Below are 26,262 nucleotides of genomic sequence, written 5' to 3' on the forward strand. Positions count from 1 at the left end.
ATGGGCAATGCATCACAGAATAATCAAAAGCAGCCTCATATTTTCCAGATAAAACAAAGCATCGTTTGTGTTGAGGCATTTTTAGAAGGTACCACCGAAAACCAGACTGCAGCCTGGAATGGCTTAAAATACCACATTCAAAAGTCACATCAATGGCTTTTAAACTTTAGAGGCAAACAGCTTCCTTTTACTACAGATTCAAAGTGAAGGATCAGATGCAAAACTAACAGATTAATTCAGTTCATACTCAAGCTTAGAGACTATCCAATGCCTTAATTAACACCATTACAAGTGTATTTAGCCAACCAGCTGGGTTTTAACAACAAAAAGGTGAAGGTCAATTTTATTTTAAAAAAATAAATTGCTGCAAACTAAGCCCCCCTGCTGAAAAAAACACACAGAGATAATTAAACTGAGAGGAAAAGACTAATAAACAATTATTTTGGTATATTAAGCAACCTCTCCTTAATCAGTCTGTATTTTAATTAAGGCAAGGACCGCAATTAAAATTTCACTGAACTTTGCTCTTCTGCCTCAACTTGAAGCTACTTCCACACCAATACGGAATAACTGGGAACGTTGGCTAGGGCACAGGACTATGGATCCAAGCCTGACAGAGGGCAGGAGAAGGGCTGTACAGAGGGGGAGGGACCAACTCTCTCTAGGAGTGCAAGAGGCCTTGCCTGTCAAATGCTTTCAAAATGCTGTCACTATCTCCCGGATTAAAACAAAAACAAAACCACTATCAACTGTGAGCTTAGATTATAACATAGATGTTAGATAAAAATTACATTTTTTAAAATGTATTTTTATTGATTTCAGAGAGGAAGGGAGAGAGAGAGAGAGAGAGAGAAACATCAATGATGGAGAGAAACACTGATCAGCTGCCTCCTGCACGCCCCTACTGGGGCTTGAGCCCACAACCCCTGGCAGGTGCCCTAACAGGGAATGGAATCGTGACCTCCTGGTTCATAGGTCAATGCTCAACCACTGAGCCACACTGGCTGGGCAAAATTACATTTCATTTCTTGGAGACCAGTAAGGAGAAAGGTCCAAAACACCAGCTAAGCCATATACCTACTACTTGGAAGCCGTTATTAGAACGAGCGACACTAGATCTCTATGCTTGGTCTCTTTTTGAAGTACAAGGGATCTAGCCAATGTGTATAAGGGAAGAATCCTCTGCAATGCAAGTCTTGCTGGGAGGTAAAGTCCACCTTGCCCTATAGGAGCTAAGAAGTCCAAATACACACTTGTCCAGCCTCTCTTGCAGCTAGAACCCAGGCATAGGACCCAGGCTCAGCCATTTAGATGCATTTGCCCCACACATTCAATTTCCCCTTGGCTATTCTTGAGCATTTTCTCTTTCAGATAACTCTTAACCCAATGGTTATGCTGTGTTAAGGGACAGGATTTTAGAAGCAGCAAAAATATGTATCTTGCTATAACAGTCAGTAGATGTCATTATACATTTGTCCAAACCAACAGAATATACCACACCAAGAGTGAACCTTACTGTAAACCCTGGACTGGGGCGATAATGATGTGTCCACGCAGGTTCATCAGTGGTAACAAATGTACTATTCTCATGGGGAACATTGACAAGGGGGAAGGCTAAGCATGAGTGCAGTCAGGGAGTATACAGAAAATCTCTGTAGCTTCCTTCTCAATGTTGCTATGAACCTACAACTGCTCTGAGAAAATAAAGCCTAAAGAAAGAGGGATATCATTAAATGGAATGTACAGATAATTTTGTAAGATCTAGTGGTTTTTTAAAAAAAATCTGTCCATTCAGGAATATGATATTTCTCTCCATTTATCCATGTCTTCCTTCAAGTCCTTCAGTAATGTTTTAGTATTTTCTTCAATATAAGGCTTGTACATTTCTTCTTGGGTCGGTATTTAAATTTCTGTTTATTATCAAATGGGACTATTTTTCCTATTCATTTTCTAAACAGTGCTGCTGTACAGAAAATATATTAATGTCTTATGTTACTCTTATAGTCACTCTAAACTCTTATTGGGTCCAGATTTGATGTCAGAATATGCCCACTCGTAGAATGCAGTAATTATTTCATTTTCAAATTTAAATAACTTTAATAATAGTAACATGAAAGTTTTCTGATAATAAAAGTCATTTCAAATAAAGAGGCATGGTAGAAGGTTGTAGACTTCTCTGGAGAGCTTAAAAAAGAGTAAGACCTTATTTTTTGACATCAATGTCCTAATATAAAAGCACAGAAGAAAAAAAATAGATGCCCTCGTCTGGCGCTCACCACATTATGGTTTAATATCAATTTTTGTTCCCTTGGGCCTAACTCAAGGTCAAGAGAAAGACAGTGCTCATTTGCCCTGATAGAGTGGTGGAGACAAAGTAAATTTACTTTCCCAAAATACATACTGAAGTTTTTAATATTGCATTCTCTGATTTGATTCTATAACCTCCAGAAAACATTTTTTACTCAGCTATAGGCACTTCCTCGGTAAAAAAGCATAATCATAAAAAAGACTTTTGCTATTTTTAGAGTTCATGCAACGGCATTCAATAGTTTAATCTCACTGCACATAATATTTCAAAGAACTTTATATACAAACTAGAGGCCCAGTGCATGAAATTTGTGCACAGGTGGGGTCCCTAGGCCTGACCAGTGATCAGAGCTGATCAGGTTTCCTGCCTCCTCCTTCCCTCACCACCCACACACCACCACCACGTGGTTCCCCGCCTCCTCCTTCCCTGCGCGCTGCCACCACCCCCAGTACCCTGTCCCAGCCCAGCCTGGGGCCCAGCCCAATCAGGACCTATGGCCAGGGGGAGGGACCGGGAGATTGGCCGGCAGTCCCCTATCAGGCAATTGGGGCCTGCTGGCTGGGAGGAGGGGCCAACCGCCACCACGGCGGGCAGACAGCAGGCCAATCGGGGCCTGATGGCCAGGGGAGGGACAGGGGATGGGCCCCAGGAGGTTGGCCGCTTGCCCCGAGGAGGGAGCTGGCCCTTGGCCCCCATGGGAAAGGGGCTGCGTCCACTACCACCCACCCCCAGTTCTCCTGCAGGCTGGGGGCAGCTCCTGCGTTGAGCGTCTGCCCCCTGGTGGTCAGTGCGTGTCATTGAAACCAGTCATTCCGTCGTAACTAGTTGCCTAGGCCAGTGGTTGGCAAACTGCGGCTCAGCAAACCACGACTCACAAGCCACATGCGGCTCTCTGGCCCCTTGAGTGTGGCTCTTCCACAAAATACTGACTCTTCCATAAAATACCAACTTCTGCACATGGGTTACGAAGTTTCAATCACACTGTCCGTGTGCACCCGCATGTGGTATTTTGTGGAAGAGCCACACTCAAGGGGCCAAAGAGCCGCATGTGGCTCGCGAGCCATGGTTTGCTGACCACGGGCCCAGGCTGATATATATATATAACTTGAATTTCACTCCCTGCTAACATTTACCAATAGTTTAGAGTAGATACATGTGATATCTTCTTCTAGGGATAGGAGCTGACGATAAAACAACTTTTCAATACATCTTACTAATACTTATTTTCATTTGAAGAATAAATTTAACTCAGTGATTATTTTCCAAATTCCTAAAATAGGTTCAACATAAAAGTGTACTTCATGGTTGTCTGTAAAAAACAATCTACAAAGGATAGGAAAAGCAGAGCTCAGTATTTTAGACAAATATTTCCTAAATTTCTATGATTGTAAGTTCAAGTATATAAAAATGAATTTCCCTTTGTGTTTACAACAAAGATTGGTTAATTGGAAACAGTAGAGCAAAATTTTTCCATATGCAGGAGATATTATTACCCAAGTTTCAGAGCCGTCTCAGTAGATTAGCCAGCTTCAATTTACAGAGAAACTTAGATCTGATTTACGTACATAATGAGAGTTGGCACAGAGCTGAGCATATAAATGGTCACATTCCAAGTATTTTCCCCAATCATCTGTGACATATCTTCAAGATTTAAAATTCCATCTGCTTTGTTCCCCAACTAATATAACCAGGTTCTAGTTACGAGGAAAAAGGCACATACCATGCAGATGTTTTATGAGGAATGTTCTCATTGCTTTTTTCAAGTTGGTTTGCATTAGTGAAAAGCCATAGTGTGGGACTTATTAAAAAATTATTCAGAAAACAACAACAACAAAAAACACAATAGTAGTTGCTCAGACGAATTAAACCCAAAATCACATGGTCTACAAATAAAAAAGTTTCAAATGTAAACTATGTTCATTATCTGGTCCAACTGAAAGGCAGGTTGTCAAAATCATTCATATACTGTTATTTCACACTAGAGGTCCAGTGCACAAAATTCGTGCATGGGTAAAGTACCTAGGCCCAGCCGGCAATCAGGGCCGATCAGGGCCTTCCAGCTGCTGGCCCAGGCCTTCCTTCTGGCTGCCAGCCAGGGCCTTCCTTAGTTCTGCGCCGCCCCCTGGTGGTCAGCGTATGTCATAGCTGGAGATGGAACTCCCAGTCTCCTGGTTGAACTCCCAAGGGGACAATTTACATATTAGGCCAGCGTTTCTCAACCTGTGGGTCGCGACCCCTTTGGGGGTTGAAAGACCCTTTCACAGGGGTCACCTAAGACCATCGGAAAACACATATATAATTACAAATTGTTTTTGTGATTAATCACTATGCTTTAATTATGTTCAATCTGTAACAATGAAAATACATCCTGCATATCAGATATTTACATTATGATTCATAACAGTAGCAAAATTACAGTTATGAAGTAGCAACGAAAATAATTTTATGGTTGGGGGTCACCACAACATGAGGAACTATATTAAAGGGTCGTGGCATTAGGAAGGTTGAGAACCACTGTATTAGGCTTTTATATATATAGATGCATTGGGACTGCTGTGAAAGACTCTGTTACTAAGGGGGTAGTTCTGGCTTGGAGACCCTGGCCACTGGTTGGCAGCTCTAGCCAGATAGCTTAGGACCTAACTTTATGCTGAAAATTACAAAGAATCAAACAACAAAGGTCCTAGGTCTTAGGATGAGTGTCAGAAGAGCCAAAACTAAAAAAAAAAGAATTAATTATTTTTTAATTGCTTTCAGAGAAATAAAGAGAAGGATGTTTTGGCCATGATCCAACAGGGGATGAATGTCCCTCTGGACAGAAATTACGTGAACTGAAAATTCTCCATAGTAACCAATCTAATTAATTATTCAAAGCTAGGGTTTGATTTTCTAAGGTTAAGAGCTAACTATGGTCTCCTGTTTCTATCATTAAAAACTGGTTTCTTCTTTATATCTGCTTACTTAGGCATCAATGAGAAGCTTCTCATGGGATCTTAAAAGCAACTTTATCACAAAGACCCCACTTTCAAGGTTAAGTGTGCCATTTTGCAGGCTTTATTTAAGGGATAACTAATAGAAAACGTGTCTTGGTTCCAGAATCAAAAAAGTTTTAAAGTCTACTTTATCTGTAAGTACAGAAACAACAGATATTAACATTATCACATGGTATTACAAGATCTTTTGAACGAAGGAATTAACTATAATTCAGTGGTGTTTTGGAAATAAGTGAATTTTTTTTATATTTTAAGAGAAATTAGAACTAAAATATTAATCACTCAATAACTTGGAAAACCAGTATTTCTCCAACGCTGGGTTAACATGAATTTACAGTGAATTGACACCATTTCAGGGAAATTAATCCATGCTAACAAAATTTTATTGCACAATACAGGTAGACAATGTGTAGTTTTTCTAGCAAGAGAAAGAGGGTGTAATACTGAGTGCTCACTAAAATGACCTTAGAACAGTTCCTCACGTGGACTAGAATGGAGTCACAATGACCACAAATGTACAGACTCTACACACAGAAATGAAATCCAACCCAAATTAAGTAGCTCCCATCAAAATAAAATGGGCACTGAGTGGGCTACACTTGTTAAGGGGATAATATGATACTCAAAAGAGGACGACTAGGCAGCCAGCAGTTGGTCAAACAGAAAATGCAATCACTTGTGGGAAAAGGGTAAAAACTTCCTAGAAACCAAATTCCTGGACACACCGGCTGTCCCACAATGTCTCAAACTGGAACTCTGGATCTGAATGACCTTTTAAAATTAGGAACAAGTCTTCTAGGGAAGGATTCAGTTCATAACCCAAACTCATTTCAAAGTCACTTCTCATAAAAAACCTAGCCATGTATTTAGTTTCTCACAGCTCCAATATGCTGTCTGTTCTAACACATATCACTTCTCTGACCCGTGCCCAAGACAGGGACATAGGCCCAGCCTGAGCTGGGGTCCTGCTGCCACACCCACCAGGCTTGCTCACCCCAGTTCCTTCCTGAACACATACCTGGTTCCTTCTTGCTTCCCTTTCCTCCCTCTCGGCTCTTCTTCAGCACCGCCTTTAACATTTTCGACACTCCTTTGTTTCTAAGGGAAAAGGAGGGGTTGGGAAGAGGAATTAACGGCTGTAAGTTAGAATATAACCTGCATATTGACACTAGCGGTAACTTGAGTTCAAATAAACAGATCATGCAGGATAAGATAAAGGTACCTTGAGTTTTACATTAGCTTTCTATGAATAAAGATGGGGAACTAAATGCTAAAGACACAAGACGTGTTTCATCACTCTTAATGAAGTTCACTGTCTTACTATAAAAGTAAAAACAAACAAAACCCACAACAGTGCATTCTCAGCATTCCACAGCTAATTAAGGTTCTGAGGGTAGATCTGGGCACATCACAGTCTGGTGTCTGGCACAGGCATGCGGGTCCTCCCAACCCTAGTTCATCAAAAGAAAACATTAAAACAGAATCAAAAAGATAATGATTAAGAAGGAAGTTACATGGTCCAAGGCATGTTTTACAGATGCTACTGATTATATAACCACAAGGAAAACATTTGGGAAGGCTATCAGAATGAAACATACCTTATAAGCAATTGCAAAATAAATACAGTGGGAACACATTTTAAAACTGATGTCAGGGGATGTGATCAAACAGCACACGCCAGCATGGGCTTTTACCACAAGCAGTTATGAGTCTCTTGGGGGGTGGGAAGGAAAGCAGCACGGGCCAGTAGCATTAGGGCTGAATCCTTTCAATAAAACAGCTGTAGTTTTAAACAGGGTTGTACTGAGCATGTTTAAAAAAACAGCACAATGGCCCAGGCCTAAGATGAAACATGAAACCATCCGACAGCAAAGAGACAGACAAAAGGACCATTATTTCATTCTTTCACCCATCGTCTCCTTTAGCTCTCTTCCCTCCACTACGGAGATGAGATGGCTGGACAACTCCAAACAGGGACAAACCTGAGTGGCTTGTGTTACCCAGCACATCACCGCTAAAGAGAAGAAGGTAGAAGGCAAGCAGGCTGCTGCTGAATGAAAACGAAGGAAGAAAGAGGAGAGAGCAGGGAAGGGGGGGAGAAACTCCAACATAGGTAGAGCAGAGTCGACATAGGTAGAGCACAGTTGCAAACCTGCCTGGTTTGCTGAGTGGTTCAAGCGGCCTCTGGGAACACCCTCATGACCTCTCAGCCCCCGAGTCGAGCACAGGTGCTGAGGGGATCGCTGAGGGGCTTGGAGGGTGTGCTGCCCGCCATTCACAGAATCCCACCACAGCGAGTGTGCGGGGTGACCGTCCTTATCATTTGGGTCCAGGCCGGTATTTATTTTTCCAAGCCCTTTGTTTTCCTGATGAAGACACAGAACCTGGGAGGCTGACTTGCCCAGGGGTCAGGCAGCTAATGAGCACAGGGCCAGAATCCAAACTGCAGACTCCCAGAGAGCAAGGGTCCTCCATTCTTCCTGTGGACCCCACTTCTCTCCTCCGAGCAATGAAAGCTTTGGGCAACAGCAATCAAACAAACAAACAAACCTCAGAAATACTAGGGAGATAATCAGCAGAATTTGGAGAAAGCGATACTAAAATGTATTGGAGTTATATCATCTTCCCAACAAGTCTTGACACATAAAGGGGGCATGGCTTAGAGCCTAATTCTTTTTAAAAATGCTACTTTGAGCCCAGCCAGGCATGGCTCAGTGGTTGAGCTTTGACCTATGAGCCAAGAAGGTCACAGTTCAATTCCTGGCCAGGTCACATGCTCAGGTTGGGGGCTCAACCCCTAGTAGGGGGCGTGCAGGAGGCACCCAATCAATGATTCTCTCTCATCATTGATGTTTCTATCTTTCTCTCCTTCTCTCTTCCTCTCTGAAATCAATAAAAAATGTTTGTTTTTTTAATGCTACTTTGAATGAACCCAGAGGAAAAAAGATTCCACCTAAAGGGCCAACACTGAATCTGGAAGAGGACTGAGTGTGTTCCACAGGGACACTGTGGAGACGCAGATTTCTCCTGACGGTCACACTTAAAAGAAACAGTGCAACATGTGGTGTAAAAGAAGAGTAGGCAAAATCAAGTAAAGAGATGCCTAGTAAGCACAGACATTTTTTTTCTCCAAATAAGTCAATCAACATTCAGGGTTTGCCATTTAGCAAAGACTATACACTTTACAAATAAAACAAAGAAAAATCTTGAAGAGCTCATCCAAGTCCCCTTTTGAACTCTTCCAGAATAATCCTGATTAATCACCCAGTTGGCACCAATCCACAGCCCATCCATCGTGCCACTTGGAAATAGATCCCACAGGACAATGACTGGTAGACACTGGCTTGGGCAGCTCATCCTAGACACCATGTATGCCTATTGTGGGGGAGCTCAGCTGTTTTTAGCATAATCATCTTCCATATCAGTGGTCTTAAGTTGAGTAAAGTGAACGAGGCTATCAAATATTTGCTACAATTTTTTTTCTGCTTTCCTCCATAAATATCAAGTCAAGGAAAAGAACTTAAATGTATACTCAAAAGCTATTCAAACTATGACCTGGAGACACCAATTGATTAAACTTGAGTACAAAAGTAAGCAACTCCTACACACACACACACACACACACACACACACACACACGCCTGGAAGGGGAAAAATAAGACTATTCCCAGTCAGTTAAATTCTAAAATTGACACAGATCAGAGTGGAGCTATGCAAAGTCACTAGGAGTCCCAATGACATAACTGAAACTTGATTCCATCAACTTACCTAAAGACTGTGCCCACCTGAAGGGGGTGTGGGGTCAGAGAGAGCAACTATAGTAATGGGCTGGAAGGGCCAACAATGGCGGTATAGAGTCCAGAGAAGCCCCTCTGACACTTATAAACACACACTATGTACTTACAAACTCACACCCCACATCAGATTCTGGAAGGGGACCCATCAGGCTTGCAGAGCCCAGTGCTATTAAACACTGGCATCACACAGCTACTTTCCCTTGTCCTGATACTGTTCACTGAGAAGCGCCTCATAATTTGGCTCCTTTGTCAGCCTAACAACAGTGGGGAGTGTGCTGGTCCAGTCAACCCCATACAACTGCCTGGCCTGATGACAGACATTCTGGGAATAACTAAATGGATATCCTGACTTTAAACAAAAGCTCTCATGAGTTCTGTTAAAGCAAGTCGCTTTGCAAAGTACCAACTATTGGAGAATATTGAGTTTCTGGCCCCAGTATGAATACCAACAGGAAGGCAGTGGTAGATTCTTGAATGGAAATGCCACCATGAAGCAGTCATGAAGGCAACCGGCAGGCTCTCCCTGAATGACATCTTCTGCATCATCACACACATCCCTTCCACAGCAGCGTCAACTACTATCATTTTCCCCTAAAAAGGGAGAACGATGTCCTGCCATAGAAGTCAGTCAAATAGAAATGATGCAAACCAGCCTTCCTGCCACAGTAATTCAGACCCAACTGATTAAATGACAAGCCCAACACATTGAAAAGGAGTGGCCAGAAGCTATCGAGTTGCTGCTTGAGGACAATACATGGGGTCAGAAAGTACTTACAGACAAGCATTATAGGATAAAACATAAAAAATAGTGTCCTTTTTCACTTTAACTACAGTATGGACCAAAATACACAGGCTTACCTCAAATAAATGCTGGCCAAATAGAATCCCTCCGTTTCTCCCCATAAAACCTTAGTTTCTAGGACAGCAAGTAATATAAATATATGATTGGATTTGAATACTTAAAATATTTGAAAAAAACAGAACTTCAGCTATCATTTCTGTAAGTTATACACTTTTGATAAAGACAGGAACGGCCAGCCTCTAGGTCCCAACAACTGAAATTAACCAATGGGAGAGAATTTCCTATAATATTCATTTAAAATAAAGTAAAATGTGAGGACATGCCATTACCCTTTGAAGACCAATGATCTGAAGTCACCCTATTTCCTTATTTCTCTACTATCATGCAACATCTAACTTTCCCAAATGCCACAGTCTTCCTTTTAAAAGCCCCAGAAGTTAAATCTACTATCAAGCTTACTTTCCCTTCTTAGATTTCTTCTTTAACGCATAAAGTCTTTGGGGATAGGCACAATGTCCCATGTGCCTATGTGTTAGCATTCTACACAGTGATTACCATGATATCTATAATAATAAAAGGATAACATGCTAATTAGACCAGACATCTTCCAGACATCCTTCCTGACGAAACCAGGGCAGGAGGGAAGCCAGCCCAGGTCCCAGGTGCCTGCGGGTGGCCCGAGGGAAGCCAGCTCAGGCCCCGGGTGCCTGCCGATAGCCAGAGGAGGGAAGCTCGGGTCCCGGGTGTCAGAGGGAAGCCGGTGCCGGCAGCCGGGGGAAGGAAGGCCTACTCTTGCACGATTTTTCATGCATCAGGCCTCTACTATAAAATATAATAAAAATTAGCCTCAATAAATCAGTGGGATGAATTCAATGCAAGCCAAACTCTATTCTATAAGTAATCATAATGGCAGTTAGTGTTACCATGACCAACTTGTCTGAAATCACAGACTAGCAAAAGCATTAACAATTTTCCTCCTCTGGACTGCCATCCTGCCTGTTTATACAATTCCAAGTTGAACCTCTGAGCTGAGGGTAGGGACTATGTTTATTGGTTAATAGATATAAACGGAAGGCAGAACACAGGCTTTGCACCCACTCTGTTCTCAATATTTGTTGACAGATTTAATGAGGCTGCAATGAACACAGATGAGAGATTTCTTCCAAATCAAGCAATTAAGCAACACTTATCGGAGTTTATAAGTTATGAAGAACATTCCTATATATTCTCATTCACAAGGAATGTAAGGAACCTCAGTTAAATCCTTGTGACATCAGGCAGTGGGATATGAAGGAGGAACATGCTGCCTTTTGTAAAATCCCTTCATGTCCACACCTGAATCAACCTTAATATCTCACGGTAAGATTAGATCTTCTTACCCAGTTATCCTGAATAAACACTTCCCTTATGCACACTCCAGTTGAAAGAGCTTCTCCCACCAAACTATCCATCTGACCTCAGAGCAAAGCTGTCTCTGAAGGGTCTCTCTTGTTTTGTCTACATAAATCAAAGCCAGAGTAGCAATATTTACAAGTGAAAACATTGGGAACTAAGATGTACATAGTTTTTTTGTTGTTATTCATCATCCAAATATTTTTCTTCTTTTTAGAGAGAGTGGAAAGGGAGGAGGAGGAGAGGGAGAGAGGGAGAGAAAGAGAGAGAGAGAGAGAGAGAGAGAGAGAGAGAGAGAGAGAGAGAGAGAGAGAGAGAGAGAAGCAGACATCTATGTGAGAGAGACACATCAATTGGTTATCTCCTGAAGTCAGCTCTACCAGGACAGGGGATTGAACCTACAGACCAGGTACGTGCCCTTGACCGGGATCAAACCTGGGACCCCTCAGTCCACGGGTTGACACTCTATCCACTGAGCCAAACTGGCTAGGGCAAGATGTACATAATTTTAAAGAATTTTTTTTTTCCAGAGAAGGAAGAGGCATCAAAAACATCCTCAATTTTAGGGACTTGACTTCTTTTTCTCAACACAGTAAGTAAAGTATGAGACATCTAAATAGTCTTGTCTTCTGTATCTACCTTCAGAACTATTCTTTGCATTAGCAACCTTTAGTGTTTCTCAAAAGAAAGGAAATAGGTTGTGGCAGTGGGGGTTGAAACAACCTACAAGATAAATAATACAGAAAAGAGCAAATAATAGAAAACAAAGCAGAATAGAGATCACATTGGAAAGTGGAGGAGGGAGGCTGTCAAAGGGGGCACTGGCTGGTGGGTGGAAATTCACGGGAAACTGCATTCTAGAAGCTTCCTGAAAGCAAGAGCCATATCTCAACATTCTTTTAGAGATCCCAAGAGGCTGGGAAAAACCAACTCTTGATGAATACTTGAAATTCCAGGAGGTCTTGCTCACATTTTTTCCCCTATGGTGGAAAAAGTCTAGGAATCAACAAACCTAGTCCAATAGTCCTGGCCTTAGCACTGTGACTGGGAACTGGTCATTGAAATTCTCTAGGATTCAGCTGCTTTGTCTCGAAAAGCTGTGGGAGAGGAGAGTGGACTATTGATCAAGCAATCGTGATAATAAGTAAAGAATCAGCCTTTAGTTTTGCTTAATTTGTGTAGCTGGGAAGTATGGTATCATTAGGCTATAATTTATTCCCTAAGACACATAGGCCCAACCATTTGGTCTTTATCCAAACCCATTCTACAAATTGTACCTCTCATTCTACTGTTCTTTTCTTTATAGTTAGGTTTGCCTTAGGCAAAACGACTTCAGATGTGAATGTGAGTTATTAAAAGCATAGTCAATTGACAGTCACAAGTGATGTAAATTTAACACTATTTGGGGCAGGAAGACTGAACTTAAATGTTTAAGTTCTGATGTACAAAATTAAGTGGAAACTTCCTGTTAGATTAAAACCACTTTCAACCTATATTTAAGATATTCTCTAGGAAGATACACAAATTCTTTTAGGAAAAGTGTTTTAAAATATCCGACTCGTGCCCTGGCCAGGTAGTTCAGTTTGTTGGAACATCGCCCTGTACACCAAATGTCGAGGGTTTGATTCCCAGTCAGGGCATATACCTACATTCCAGGTTCAATCCCCCGGTCGAAGCACGTATGGGAGATAACTGATGTTTCTCTCTCACATCAATGTTTCTCACTCTTTCTCTCTTCCTTCCTCTCTCACTCTCTCTCTAAAAGTCAATTAAAACATATCCTCAGATTAGGGTTAAAAGAAATATCTGACTCCCCTAAGCTGGTCTTTCAAGTTCCTGGAAAATGACTATACCCAAGTTTGTATAGAGACGTTCTCATTTTGAAATACTACCTGGCAAAAAAGAAATTTCACTTTTGGAGGAAAATATGAAGAATATACTTCCTTCTGGCTACAATAGCCCTTTTTGTATATTGTGAAGGAATTTGGCAAACCAACCTCTAATACTGCCTTCTCCATAAAGCCTTCACAGGCCATGGTGGTCAAAAGATGTCTTTAACACCACATTCCACTTCGTACTGATACATGGTTACCAATTAGAATCACAGAGAAAAATGCTGAACTCTGTAAATCCCTATAGCACCTAGCAAAGCACCTTATAAGATACAACAAACACTAAAAGAAAGAAATAAGTAAATAAATAAACAAACAAACTTTAAATGAATGAGTAGCAGGGTTGTTATGAAGGGTAAATCAAAACCAACGGCAATTCTCTCCTACAATGGGTTGGGCTAATAGTTTAAGAATTCTTCTGGTACCAAGTACTAATTTTCAAGTTTATGGTCAAAATTACGTGGCTTATACATGATGAACAGCACAAGGAATCAAAGCTGAACAGGAAGAGAGCGGGGCCCTTCAGAGGTATGACAGTCAGAGAGAACAGAGATGGTATCCTAAAGACATCAAAGAGCAAACACAGTCCGGGTAGTGGATGGAAAACTCTGGTCCTTTTTAATGAACTTTAGAATTTTGGATGTGGAACAATTCCGGAAAATGACAAAGTCCACACGATAGCTAATACCATGGTTTGGTAAAGTAGAACGTCCTCAAGTGAGGGTTGTTGGAAGCAAAGAAGTCAAGAAACTTTATTCTTGATTGGGGAGGGATCGTTCAGATGCTAATGCAGGAGGCAGGATTTGGGATATCAACCACTATCCTCTTAACTAGTGTTTGTTTACTAGTGTCAGGTAAGATGAAGAGTTTTACATACATATATAATCTCATTTTATCCTCAAAATGTCACCTATAAAAACTCTTTTCTTTTCATAAATAAGAAAAGTTTAGAAAGATTGACAACTCTCCCAAGGTCACACAATGAACAGAGGAGGAGCTGGGACTTGAACCCCAGGCTGGCTTGAAAGCCCTTGATGAACCTGGGGAGAGGGGAACAGAGAGATGATCAGGAGAGCACAGAATACTAGCCTCAAAGACAAGGTGGCTTTTGCTTGGGGGTGACAGTGTAGTTGTTATGGATCCAGTCCAGGAAAGCTGAAAGCCAACATCAACTCTGGGCCCTGGGGGCCGTAAGGCCAAAAGCTCATGGAGAGCCACCTCCGGTTTGAAGATGAACCACCATCTCTGAATGTCGTCCCATCCTCTCCCACATAGCTCTGTGGAGGGCATGACTAGGGCCACAGGGTGCTCCTCAGCGTCAAGTTCACAACAACTGGAGACCCAAGTCCCAACCTTCATTATGGCTCTGAGCTCCATAACCACCACACTTGATATGCTCTTCTCTTTTCCCTTCTCCTTCCTGCTGAATTTTCCGATTGTATCATACAATAGAGCTCTGATTTCTAACTCACACTGACCACTTTCTTGCTGTGTATCAATTATAACTCCCCGAATGGAGGTAGGAGGAGGCTTTACTAAAAAAAAAAAAAAAAAAAAAGGCTTTGGGTAAGTGGCTTTGCCTTCCACAGACACTTCTAATGGGAACACTGCTCCCTTTGCTACTTGACTGGACAATTTCAGATCTCTTCCCCCTGTAGGTGTTATATTTTAAGGAAGAAACTATTTCTTGCTCATAAAACCACTGTAATTACAGGAGCAGGTAAACCATCGCCACAGTTGGAAAAAAAGAGCCCCTGGAGGAATCTATGGCCAGGCGAGACGCCTTTCGACTGAGAGGAGAAGAGACCTTGAGGACATGTCAGAAAGTCCATTTTTCACAAAGCATTAAAAGGCCCTCGGTCAATCAATGCCAGCCGAATGACGTCTGGTATTATAAATCTAAAGAAATTAAATTTTTAAAATTGCACTGCATCTGGCCTCAAAGTGAAAAAGGTCAGACAACTTCAAAGATGCCCGGTGAAAGGCAGCTATTCATTACTGAGAGATCTCCTGCTTCTGTAGCTGACAGACGGATCTTTCACTTAAAGCCCGAATACAAGACATCAAACCCCTCCTCCACTGCTGTCAGCGACTCCCCACAATGCTCTGAACAGGTTACAGCCTCCCGGGCGCTAATTTCATTAGGATGGGAGTTCTCCATACCCATGCAGGCTTTTTGTTTTGTTTCTTAACTCCCCAGGTGATTCTAATGTGTGGCCACCATCACTTAACTTACTACTTACTAACTATATTCCAGGCTCTACTCTAAGCATTATATGTATATACAGTCATGTAATCCTCTGCAGAAGGTACAGTACTATAAATATCTCCATTCTACAAAGTCACAGAGAGGCTAGTGACATGCCCAGGGTCACACAGCACAGCTCATAGGGGCAGAGCCCGGGGTGCCCATCAAGGCAGTCTGGCTCCAGAGCCTAACCATGCAATCCCTATCCCATGCCTCCTTTCTTTTGGATAAACATGAAAGAGACTAACTCCCAGGGGCCTGGTGAGGTGATCACAGACAAAACCTCCATGTAGGGGAAAAAATCATCTTTGGACACACAGACACTATCCCTGAACAGCATCCCACGCCTCAAATCTATCCTTAAAAAGAGAATTTACCTCTATTGAGAGACACCTGCTGTTCAGTTTCTTAAGTTCTCCTAGCATACAACTCATCAGAGTGCTTTCAAACTACACAGTTGTCAGTGTGTGGCCTGAAGGCACCATGCAACAAAATGCATTCTAGAATGAGCAAGCCCTTCCTGAGCTCACCGCCAGAACACTGGGAGGTGTGCCCATGGGGAAGATCATTTGGGGCAGAGACCTTTGTCTCGAATGAGCAATGCTTCCCCTAATCCTAACATTTACCCAGAAGGTAGGAACTCTGTTATTCAAGAGGAGCTCAAAAGAACTGCCCTCTTCTGCCCGTTTCTTACTGAATGAGTTGCATGAAGCTTGTTAAAAGGTGATGGGATGGGGCAAGGAATGGCCTGGTGCCCAAACTTTCTTTCCCTGGGCAGTTTCACACAATCAATAGATGTAATAACGTTTTAACCTTAGACATCGAATTTTACATCTAAATTAGGGTATGCCTGCTGTGAAGAGCTGAATCAAATTTATACATGCCACACACATCCTCTCTTCACATGGCTACAGCAAATAACGCACACCTCACTGTGTCTTTATCTGAAGTTTGTAAGGGAAACAATTCCCGGGCAGACACATTTGGTGGCAGTAAGCAGAGTTAAAGGGGACTGCCACCAGGGCCTGTGAGAAAGGTTGCATGGAAATGGACAATGGCTTTATTTTTTCATTCGCTCTAATCCCCAAAGTGGGGAATACCAGAGCTCCAGATGATAAAAGTCAAAGACAAGTTATGCCAGGAAACAAAAGCTAAGTATGCTAAGACTTTACTTATTTTTTAAGTTAACAAATCCAGTCTCAGAGCATGATGACAAAGATACAAGAGTGCCATTCAAGGCAAGAGTTTGCAGCCTTTTAACTGCTTCAGCAACCTAGACCCTCTAGTCAGAATGCTTAGAAATGATTTTGACATTAAAAATATGAATACCAAAAAAAAAAAATCAATTACATTGAAACACAGATATCAAAATACTACTTAAAAAGCAAATCTGTGATAATAGTAATGTGTGCTTCTTAATGCACAAAATACAAGATGCAGCTGCAGGTCTAATAGCTACTGTAGTTTTCTAGGCTTTGATAGGCATAAGTGATAGTTTGAACTACTTCCAATAATGTGATACATAAATCTCATTTCTGTGTGCCAAAGCCCCGAGTGCTACTGATAGTACATGGTTTGCTGCCCACTTTCAGGACTGAAGGAAAGGCCAAATTTTGGTGAGAGGTTCGTGAAAAGGAAGATGTAAAATCTTTTCCACCCATCCAAATTCACATCCATCCAATGAGGTCCATCAATGGTCTCCAGGGGGAGGGTCCCTGACCCAGAGAATCAGAGTCAGACTCACTGGAACAATTACTCAGACCTGCCAAGAGCTCGGCTAATAATTCGTGCTTTTAAAGAAACAGTAGCTCAGTTTTATCCCCTTCACGGAACCACTGACATTCAGAGCACTAAACAGTAATCTACTGATTGGCAAACATTAGCAGGATTGAGTATTCCACATATGCACCACTCCTAGCAAGCCCATGCCAAGCCCTATGATTAGTTTTCAGAATAGTCTGTAAAAGCTCTATTTAACCAGAAAGTCCATCACCGCCAATTACAAACTCACCGACAGTAATGAGCCTGGTTTTGAAGGAGAAAGACCTGTGGAAATTTACAGGGAGACAATATATAAAAACAGGATAGCCAGGCTGAATATTTGGGACAGGTATATTTTATGTTGGTTTTTCTGCTTTCTGGGATGCTCTCCTTATCTATTTTAAAAACATTTAAGATCGAGCAATTACTTGGATCGGACTTCCCTAACGAGGGTGGTACCCAAGGCTTGGCCTCTCCCACCCCCACGGCCTCTCGTACAGTCAGGCCGTTTCCCAGCTGCCTGCCCTAAATCCGGGGATGCCCTGATTTATAAATATAATTCAGAGTCCAAAATACATGAACTTACATTGGGCCACTGCCAATTTCCCATGGATCCTGGGTAACCAAGACGGGTTTTGTTTTCATGGTTAGGGCCTACAACAACAGCTGCAAGAGCGTAAGACTTTTTCTAGACTCATAAAATGACCTAAGTCTGGCTCATTGTCTCAGCTGTGGCAGCAGCCAAACTTCCCAGAAAGATGTGAGCCTTGTGTGGGTCTAGAAAAGCCAGGAAGACCGCTCTGTACTCACCTGAAGGCATCCAAGCCCGGCCCAACAGCAAAAAGCACTTGTGCTAAATGTTACATTACAGGCTAATTCCTAGGTATTGGGGTTACAGATTTTTTTTTTTAGGAGTCCCATAGAATTTTAATCAAACCTATGACATTCAAGCTTTACACCAGAAGTTATGTGACAGGCCACGTATGAACATCAGATGTCTGTTCCGTAAAACCCAGTGAAAGGCTCAATTAAAGTCCTTGGTAAGTCTGCAGTGAAACCTTTGATCATGGACTCTGTCACCACTTCTCTTCACACACACAGACGGCATGAGACAGGGCTCAGCCCTGAGGAACAGCATGGGCATTGTGAAACGGCACAGCAACCTCACGTGCACGGACAAGTGCACACAGGCCACTTTTCTTCCAGGTCGGGGGTGGGGTGGTGGGGTGGCGAGTTTCAGAAGCTACAGTCTCCAAACGGAGAAGGGTCCTAGTACACATACATGTAGCACAGTTACCAAGTTATTTCCTAAATATGAGTGTGTGGTCCAAATGCCTCCGTTTAAAGGCGGGGGGGGGGGGAGGGGGGGACCCAATTAAAACCCAGTGGAAAATAGGAACACATGTTTCTTGAATGGCTTTGAATCAGAAACAATGGATGCAAAGTTGTTCGAGGTCTAATGAAGATGTCGCACAGATGTACTGTTTTCATGGTCTCAGTGAAACGTCTTTCTAGTACAACAGGATATGTGAGTTTGTAACAAAGCTGGATATAAAATAAAAGTTTTTAAAGATCTGGTCCTTGTTTTTATGCACTCAAACTTCCCAAGCCAACTCCTTTCTGCCTTCTCACACACCGAATGAAGCCCATAGTGCAACGGACTGATAATTCACTGAAAACCACAAAGACATTGCATCTCCAACTCAGAGTTATATTATGACTTCTGAAAATTACCTCCTCTTAATACTGTAAATCTGCTACAAATTGAAGGCCTAAATTTACCCCACCAGTCCAACAAACCATCACGAAAGTACCAATAGAGGTGGAGACAAATGATCCTGTGGCAGGCACTGCCAAGTTTTTCCCTACGAAGTAGCTTGTTTAGTCCTCACAACAAGAAGGGGGTAGGAACTATAGTTGTTCTCACGGACAGAGGTCAAGAAATTGAGACTTAGAGAAACCCAGCAGCCTGCCCTGGCCACCTGTACCCTGACCACTGCACTCCACTTCCTCTCTTGGAGAAAGACACTAGAACTCCAACCTTGGCACACAGACCTTGGCTCCCAAGATGAAACGATGCGTAAGACCAGTTTCTACTGCGCAAGCATGGGGCCTACGGACAGCATTATGACAAAACTCCAACGTTATTGCGATCATTTGGTTTTATTTAAAACTGTATCACCATATATTCCTAACATTTATTCCTAGCCTTCTGAAAGAGAAACTGGATGCCATAAGCTCAAATACCCAATTCCAAACCAACTGATCTTGGCTCTCTTCTCTCTACCACTTTCCTTGAAAAAACAAACAAACAAAACAAAAAAAGATCTTAACACCATGTTTTCAACTGCCAGCTCTATGAGGCCGCTCCAAGATCTGCTTCCCCATTGTTTCACCTGTGCTACCGTGACAGCACTTACTCCCGGCTTGCTGGCATCAGCCCCAGCAACAAACTCAACATCCAAAACTCAGCTCATCTTCCTCGTCCCCCAACCTCCAAAACCACTCACCAGCCTGTGCCCCACCAGACTCAAGGCCTCTCTCTATATCCTCACGGCCTCCATCCTTGTCTGGTAAACATCAATCGAATTACTAAGTCCCACCAAATCCATCTCCTCTCCACCCCCTCCCACATCCTGGGGAGGCCCTCACTATCCCATAGGACTGCTCTAAAGCCCGCAGCCTGGTTTCTCTAACGTCAGCCCAGATACAGTGCATCAGAGCCTTCTGTGGGGCTTTTAAAGAGTCTCTGAGTTTCAGGTGTGAGACGGAGACTTTATATTTCCCACAAATCCCAGCTGATGATGATGCCGCTCCTGCTTGAGACCCTCCTCCCTCCCTTCGCATCACACAGGAGTTCTTCCTGAATCCTGTCTTCAGAGGCTGGCTTAAGCCTTTTCAGATCTGAAAGTGTAGGCCTGCGATAACTAAATGTGGGCAGTAAAAGCTACTCCTCACTAAGGACCTGCCATCATCAGGTACGTTATCTCTGTCACTTTGCAGTTAAAACAACCCTATAAAATACACATTACCCCAAATTTTATAGGGCAATTCTGTAAAAAAATAAAATAAAATAAAAATCAAGATGCAGAATGGTTAAATGATTTCTAAATTCCACAATGACAAATTGGTTTTATGTATTCATTAAAGGGGACCCTCTCCTCAGACAAACTTTGTTACCACAATATGATGGAAGGGGAGAGCTATGAAGGAAAGCAAACAGCGTTTTCTTCTCAGGATGGGACACAAGAAGAGATCTATGAGAAAACAAAACACGAATACTCTGGGCCACCTTTCAGAGAGGCGCACCTGACTGGGCCAATGACTGACTTCCACAACGAAAAAGAACTTCCCAAAGATATCCCTGAATTTTAAAGCACTTTCCCTTATGCCAGTGGTCAGCAAACTCATTAGTCAACAGAGCCAAATATCAACAGTACAATGATTGAAATTTCTTTTGAGAACCACATTTTTTAAACTTAAGCTATATAGGTAGTTACATTGTTATTAACTTAGTTAGGGTGCTCCTAAGCTGGCCTTTGCTAAAAACGTCCTCAATCTGATTGAGGTACGTTCGCTGAGGTCGACCCCTTCCAACTCTCTCACCCACACTCGTCTTGTATACTTGTTTCGTCTATCTCCTTTCCAAAAACCGACTTCTGCACATGGACCACGAAGTTTCAATCGCACTGTACGTGCGCACCCGCACGTGGTATTTTGTGGAAGAGCCACACTCAAGGGGCCAAAGAGCCGCATGTGGCTCGCGAGCCGCAGTTTGCCGACCACTGCCTTATGCCATCCCTTCTGATTCTCATAAAAACCCCTCTGAGGAGCATGATCCCACCACCCTGATCTCAAGCAGCACAGCTAACACTCAGCTAAGAGCCAGAGATGGAACCGGGATGAAGACATGGATCATGGCTTTGCCATTAAGAGTCTTGTCGTTAGCACCTCCTATGTGATAAAAAAAAATATAGTGACACGCTACCAATATGAATAAGACTCAGCTCCTGCCCTCAACAAAGTCAACCTACTCACCAGTCTAAAACAGTGCAGTTCCTGATGGCGAAGGCTTTGGAGTCAGGCAGACCAGCCCATAGGTTTAAAATCACAAATCCTCCACTGTGCTTTACATGCCCTTCGATCCTGGGCTATAACTTAATCTCTGTGAAGCTTCGATTCTTCATTTATAACAGAGATAATATACCACAGAATCATTGTGAATATTAGAGATAAACTCGTGAGAAGTGCCTGGGACTATGCTTAGCATGAAATATAAACTACATAGTCAAAATTGTCTCATGTTGTTAGAGCTGCTGCTATAGGCCCAAGTACAACCTCTAAAGCCCATAATAATAAAATGTCAGTGGAATGGCCTTTCCCTCTCTTATTTGGGACATTAAAATGATAGGCCTGAATCGCCAATTAAAATATGGGGCTGACTTGGGGAGGGTGAAGGATGAGTCACACTTCTGGCTTGAATAGTGCCAATGACCCAAGTGGGAAAGCAGACAGAAGCATGGGGATGAGGGGATTGGGGGCGGAGGGGTGGGGGTTATAGGTCAGGAGACAGGCAATAATTATACGATAAATTATTCAGCTTGGATATCACAAGTTAAGAGAACATATGAGTCATCCAAGTAGAAATGCCTAAAAGACTGCTTGAGATGAGGGTGAATTAGAGAGAGACTTGAGGGCCATTAACATGTGGGTGGTAGTTGAAGTCATGGGAGCCCTGAGGTCCCCCAAAGAGGCTGAGCAGACTAAAGAAAACCACCAAGGATGAAAGCCCAGGCAACGGGAATATATAAAGGCAGACACAGCAGAACCTAGGAAGAAATGAAAGGAAAAGAAAAGTAGTCAAGAATGGTGCACAGGAACCCAGAGGAGAAAGTTGCAAATGAGGAGTACTGCAGGAAAGGCATGTTAAAAGTTCTATCAGAGGCCAACTGTGACCTTCACAAGAGCAGTTTCCATGACGTTCGGCCATAGAAACCAGATGATAGGTCTTCTGTAAGGTGCCTCCTCAATGGCAAAATTCTGTGATTTCAAAATACAAACTTCCCATTTTCCATTAAACCCATCATATTGTTAAAACCTCACCCAAGAATGTGTTGTAAGATTTTCTTTCATAGAAAGGGACCTAGTTAAAAACCACAAAAAACATTTAAAGTTATCTTTCCTAGTAAGCTCCTACCTACTTAAAGTTGGTCTCAGGGAAGGAGAAAAGAAAAATTAGGTAATTCTCTGCCACCCAAAAAACTGGAGAAGGAAAAAAAAAAAAGTATAACTTACTAAATAAGTCCAAAAAAATCTCTAAGGGCAATACACTTAAATTGCTATTTCAATGTTACTTTCAGAACTGTGTTACCACCGGTCAAAAGGCTTTGGCTTCAATATGCAAATCAATGCATACTTTGGTAAAATTCCATGAGAGCAGATTCCCACCTGGATTTCTAAATAAACCTAAGCTCTTGTTAAATATAGTAAATTGTTCTTCAATGTCCTTGTATACTTACAACCGTAGAAAGTGTTGTCACAGGCAATTTTAAATTAAAGTTATAAAATGGTTCTGCGATGCAAATTATGGCACAACAAGGGAATGTTTGGGTTGGCAGTCTAAACTGGTGAAACTAGTTAGGAGAGTTCAAAAATAATTCCCCCCCAAACATCTGCTCAGGCTAAGAAAGGGGTTTTTGTTTTTAAGTCTATTCCACATACAAATATTTTTCAAGTAGTTACACACATCGTCTTCTGAGGAGCTTTAAAAAGAAACAAACCTACCCAGCAAGGACTCCCTCTCCACGCCTGAAACTCCAACTTGGCACACCTGGGCGCGTCTCAGTATCCCCCGTTCTAAAGCTTCAGGGGAGATTCTGGTATGTACGCCCTTGCCAGGCTCCTGTGGAGAAGCTTTGCCTTTAGAAGGACCACCCCCAAAGTTTTGGGGAGCAATGTGGCTGCTCTGTTCTTCATGGATGAAGAGGGCATGGCAGGAGGGGTGAGTGCAGAATAGGAAATCCTGCTAGCAAGCCACACCAGACATATGGCAGAGTGCACCTGCGTATCACATGGGCATCTCAAGAATTCAGAGGTTTGGAAGCAGCTTTAACCTTGACCCCCACATCCTGTGGAGGAGCATTTCCAACACGCACAGAGGAAGGACCGGTGAGGTTTTCAGTGCCGCCCACCCCCCCATTCTGTCCTCGGATTCCTACACCATTGCCTGGACTGCAAGCAGCTGCGCATACAGGCGGACGGTCCTCCAAGCTGTGCTCACTTAAGATGGGGCTGGAGACTGCTCTCAGCCAATTCTCTCTCTGCTTAGGCCGAGTGGTTCTCAACCTTGGCTGCACATTAGAATCACCTGGGAATCTTTTTAAAATCCTGATTTCTGGGCCTCATCCTCCGGAAATTCTGTTTCTTTGTTATGGGGTGGGGGCCACAACATTAGTAACAAAGAAACAGAATTTCCGGAGGATGAGGCCCAGAAATCAGGATTTTAAAAAGATTCCCAGGTGATTCTAATGTGCAGCCAAGGTTGAGAACCACTGGCTTAGGGGAAGGAGGAAATATTTGAGCTCCACTACATGCTACACATTGGAGACAGGGAAATAAAAGATGAATACAACAAAAATGACCCACCAGGAACCTCCAGTCTGACCAGATCCCTTGAAGTAGGCACTTCTGTTTCGCAACATACAGGTAGGGCTGCAGTACAGGAAAACCACAGGCCAGAAGGCCAGCAACTGCCCTGACATTTCTAATGCCACACAAACAGAAATCCTCCCTGAAACCTGGGGGAAGGGGACCACACAGCTCGGAATGAGTTACCGGACGGCCTGCAAAACAGGAGGGAGGCAGAACCTGTGCCCGTTGTAACTGGTGTGACCCTGAAAAGCCAACCAGGGAAGCGCAGGGAGGTAAGGTGGGTTGTCAATGTCCCCTTGTTTGAGTCCAGGTAGCCAAAGAGGGGCTTGTAATTAAACTTCACAGAGTTCCTCATGGGGAAGGGGGAACGATAATGATTAAAAAAGGACAGCCAGTCTGACGGTATTAAAAATCTGAACAGCGCTGATCAGTTGTGTTTCTATGTATGCCAACTGTAAGCCAAAGATAGTAAATCATTCACTCAACACACATTAAATGTTTTCAGTGGGAAAGGGCTGTGCTAGACACTCTACAGAGACCAAAAAGCCCTGAAGTGGGCACAGCTAAGTACAACTAAAAAGGTCTTAAAAGAATGAAGCACCCGTATTATCAAGAGGACTTTAACATAGTAACTCAGACAGTGTTTAAATTATCCTTCAATTCGTATGAATAAAAACCAGGTTTACCTTCAAAGCCCTCAAAGTTTTCAGAAAATAGCGTACCTGGGAAAGGCTGGTCTGTCGGTACAGGCCCCTCACCTCACCTCACCCCAGGCTCCGCTGGCTCGAAACAGAGAGGCGCTGTCTCCTTGGGGCACCGGCCAAGTTGCTCCGGACAAGCCGGCCACGGAGAGCTGGGAAACTGGGAAACAGAAAGCCTGTCAGCACACTCACACTGTGAGACACAGGGCACAGAGTGTGCAACACCAGCTACAACCTCCTGACGGTCCCCACGAAGCCGCGGTGGAGAGGAGAGACAGCCGCTTATCCACGGACTGCTCACCAAGGGAAGAGCAGGGTGACGGGCCGGCAAACCCGAGAAAACTCCTGAAACCTTCTGTTCAAGGTGGCCTGGGGCCTTCACTGAAAGCCCCTGGCCTGGAGCAAGGCACCGAAGGGTCCCACTCACCTCCGCCACCATCTCAGGTTTTCCTCCTTAAGGGGTGCCGTGCCGGTGGGTTCACAGCCCAGCACACAATGAGATGTTTCAGGTTCAAGATAGAGCCAAGAACCCCTCTGACTCTTGGGTTTCTGAGGTTCTCCAGAATGCCTCCTTCCCATACCTCCTGCCTCCCTCCTCACAGGTCCCAGCTCTCTACACTGGCCACTTCCGAGCACCGTCCCCCACCTCCCCCGCCAATTTCACGCTTTAGCTCTCCCTGCCCCTCATCCTGAACACCTCCCTCCCACCCTGGAGACTATCCTCCCCCACACTCAGCTCAGGTGTCACCAGTCCCTCCCCTGCACTCAGAGCACCTGGCTGGGGCCTGTGTTCCATCGTTTGCTTCCTTCTGCCTTGACCTCCCCTCCTACCCGTTTCTCAAGCGCTGGTCTCACCTGCCGTCCCCTACACCTTCCTCCTGCTCTGATCCCAGGGAGAGGCGGATGCCCCATCGCGTGTGTTGACTAAAGAATTCCAACCAGAGGTTTCCCATGACTGACTCAGTCTTTCCCTGAGAAACATACTGCCACACCAAGCCTGGGAAAAGCCCCTTTGCAAGGGAGCTGTCCATGCTCAGACACACGGACAACCCAGCCCTCACCCAAGTCCGTGGCTGGGCTCCGTTGCCAAAAAGGACAAAAAAAAGTGGGCGGTCAGGTTTGGGCCAACCAAACCCCCTTGGCAGGGCACCTGAGCACTAACAGGTTTCTGGCATGCAGAGGCTGGCTGAGGCCTTTCCTCCCTTTTAAGTCTGTTTAATGAGGAGCTCCCAATGCCACGCCCCCTTACCCACCAGGGTTTCAAAGATGAGAAGGAACGCGGGGCACTTTGCTCTGGGAGGAGACCAGGTGATGCCTGGGATGGGTTCCGTCTCCCCCCCAGTTCAGAGTCAGCGGAGCTCTCATTCAAGCAGGATGCAGAGGAGACCCCGCCACGAACCAGGTGGTCCCCCGAGTCCAAGGTGTGAAGTTTCCTCCGAGAGGCCTCATCTCATGCTGCCTAGGCTTCCACACACCCGGGCTCCTTCCTCGCCAGCTTGCTGACCTCGCGGGCAGCGTGGAAGCTTTCACTGCAGGACAGCACCACCTGCTGAATAGCAGCTCAGATATCCCAGGCGTCCTCTTATGCTGATAAAAAGGATCACCTGCCGCTGTGCTGAGGGCCCTGGCAGCCAGGGAGGGAATCATCGTCTCCCAGCTGCTGCCAGCACTCAGCCAAGCTCCTTCCACAAAGCACACCTCAGCAGAGAAGGCGGGC

The 26,262-nt window shown here is 43.7% G+C and overlaps 1 protein-coding gene across 11 annotated transcripts in view; it reads right to left on the bottom strand.

The window, feature by feature from the left end:
• Positions 1-26,262, bottom strand: part of TANC1 (tetratricopeptide repeat, ankyrin repeat and coiled-coil containing 1) — a 246,155-nt gene that overhangs the window by 158,086 nt on the left and 61,807 nt on the right. For 10 of the 11 annotated variants that reach the window (XM_036318714.1, XM_036318716.1, XM_036318715.1 and 7 more), the window contains 2 exons: positions 24,567-24,705; positions 6,320-6,399 (listed from right to left, as the gene is read on the bottom strand). In XM_036318714.1, the coding sequence (XP_036174607.1) occupies positions 6,320-6,380 (61 nt within the window). In that variant the 5' untranslated portion in view covers positions 6,381-6,399; positions 24,567-24,705. The remainder of the gene's footprint in view (positions 1-6,319; positions 6,400-24,566; positions 24,706-26,262) is intronic. The other variant, XM_036318717.1, reaches the window with a different exon arrangement.

This window comes from Myotis myotis, unplaced genomic scaffold, assembly GCF_014108235.1.
Source record: "Myotis myotis isolate mMyoMyo1 unplaced genomic scaffold, mMyoMyo1.p scaffold_m19_p_8, whole genome shotgun sequence".
Classification (NCBI taxonomy): Eukaryota; Metazoa; Chordata; class Mammalia; order Chiroptera; family Vespertilionidae; genus Myotis; species Myotis myotis.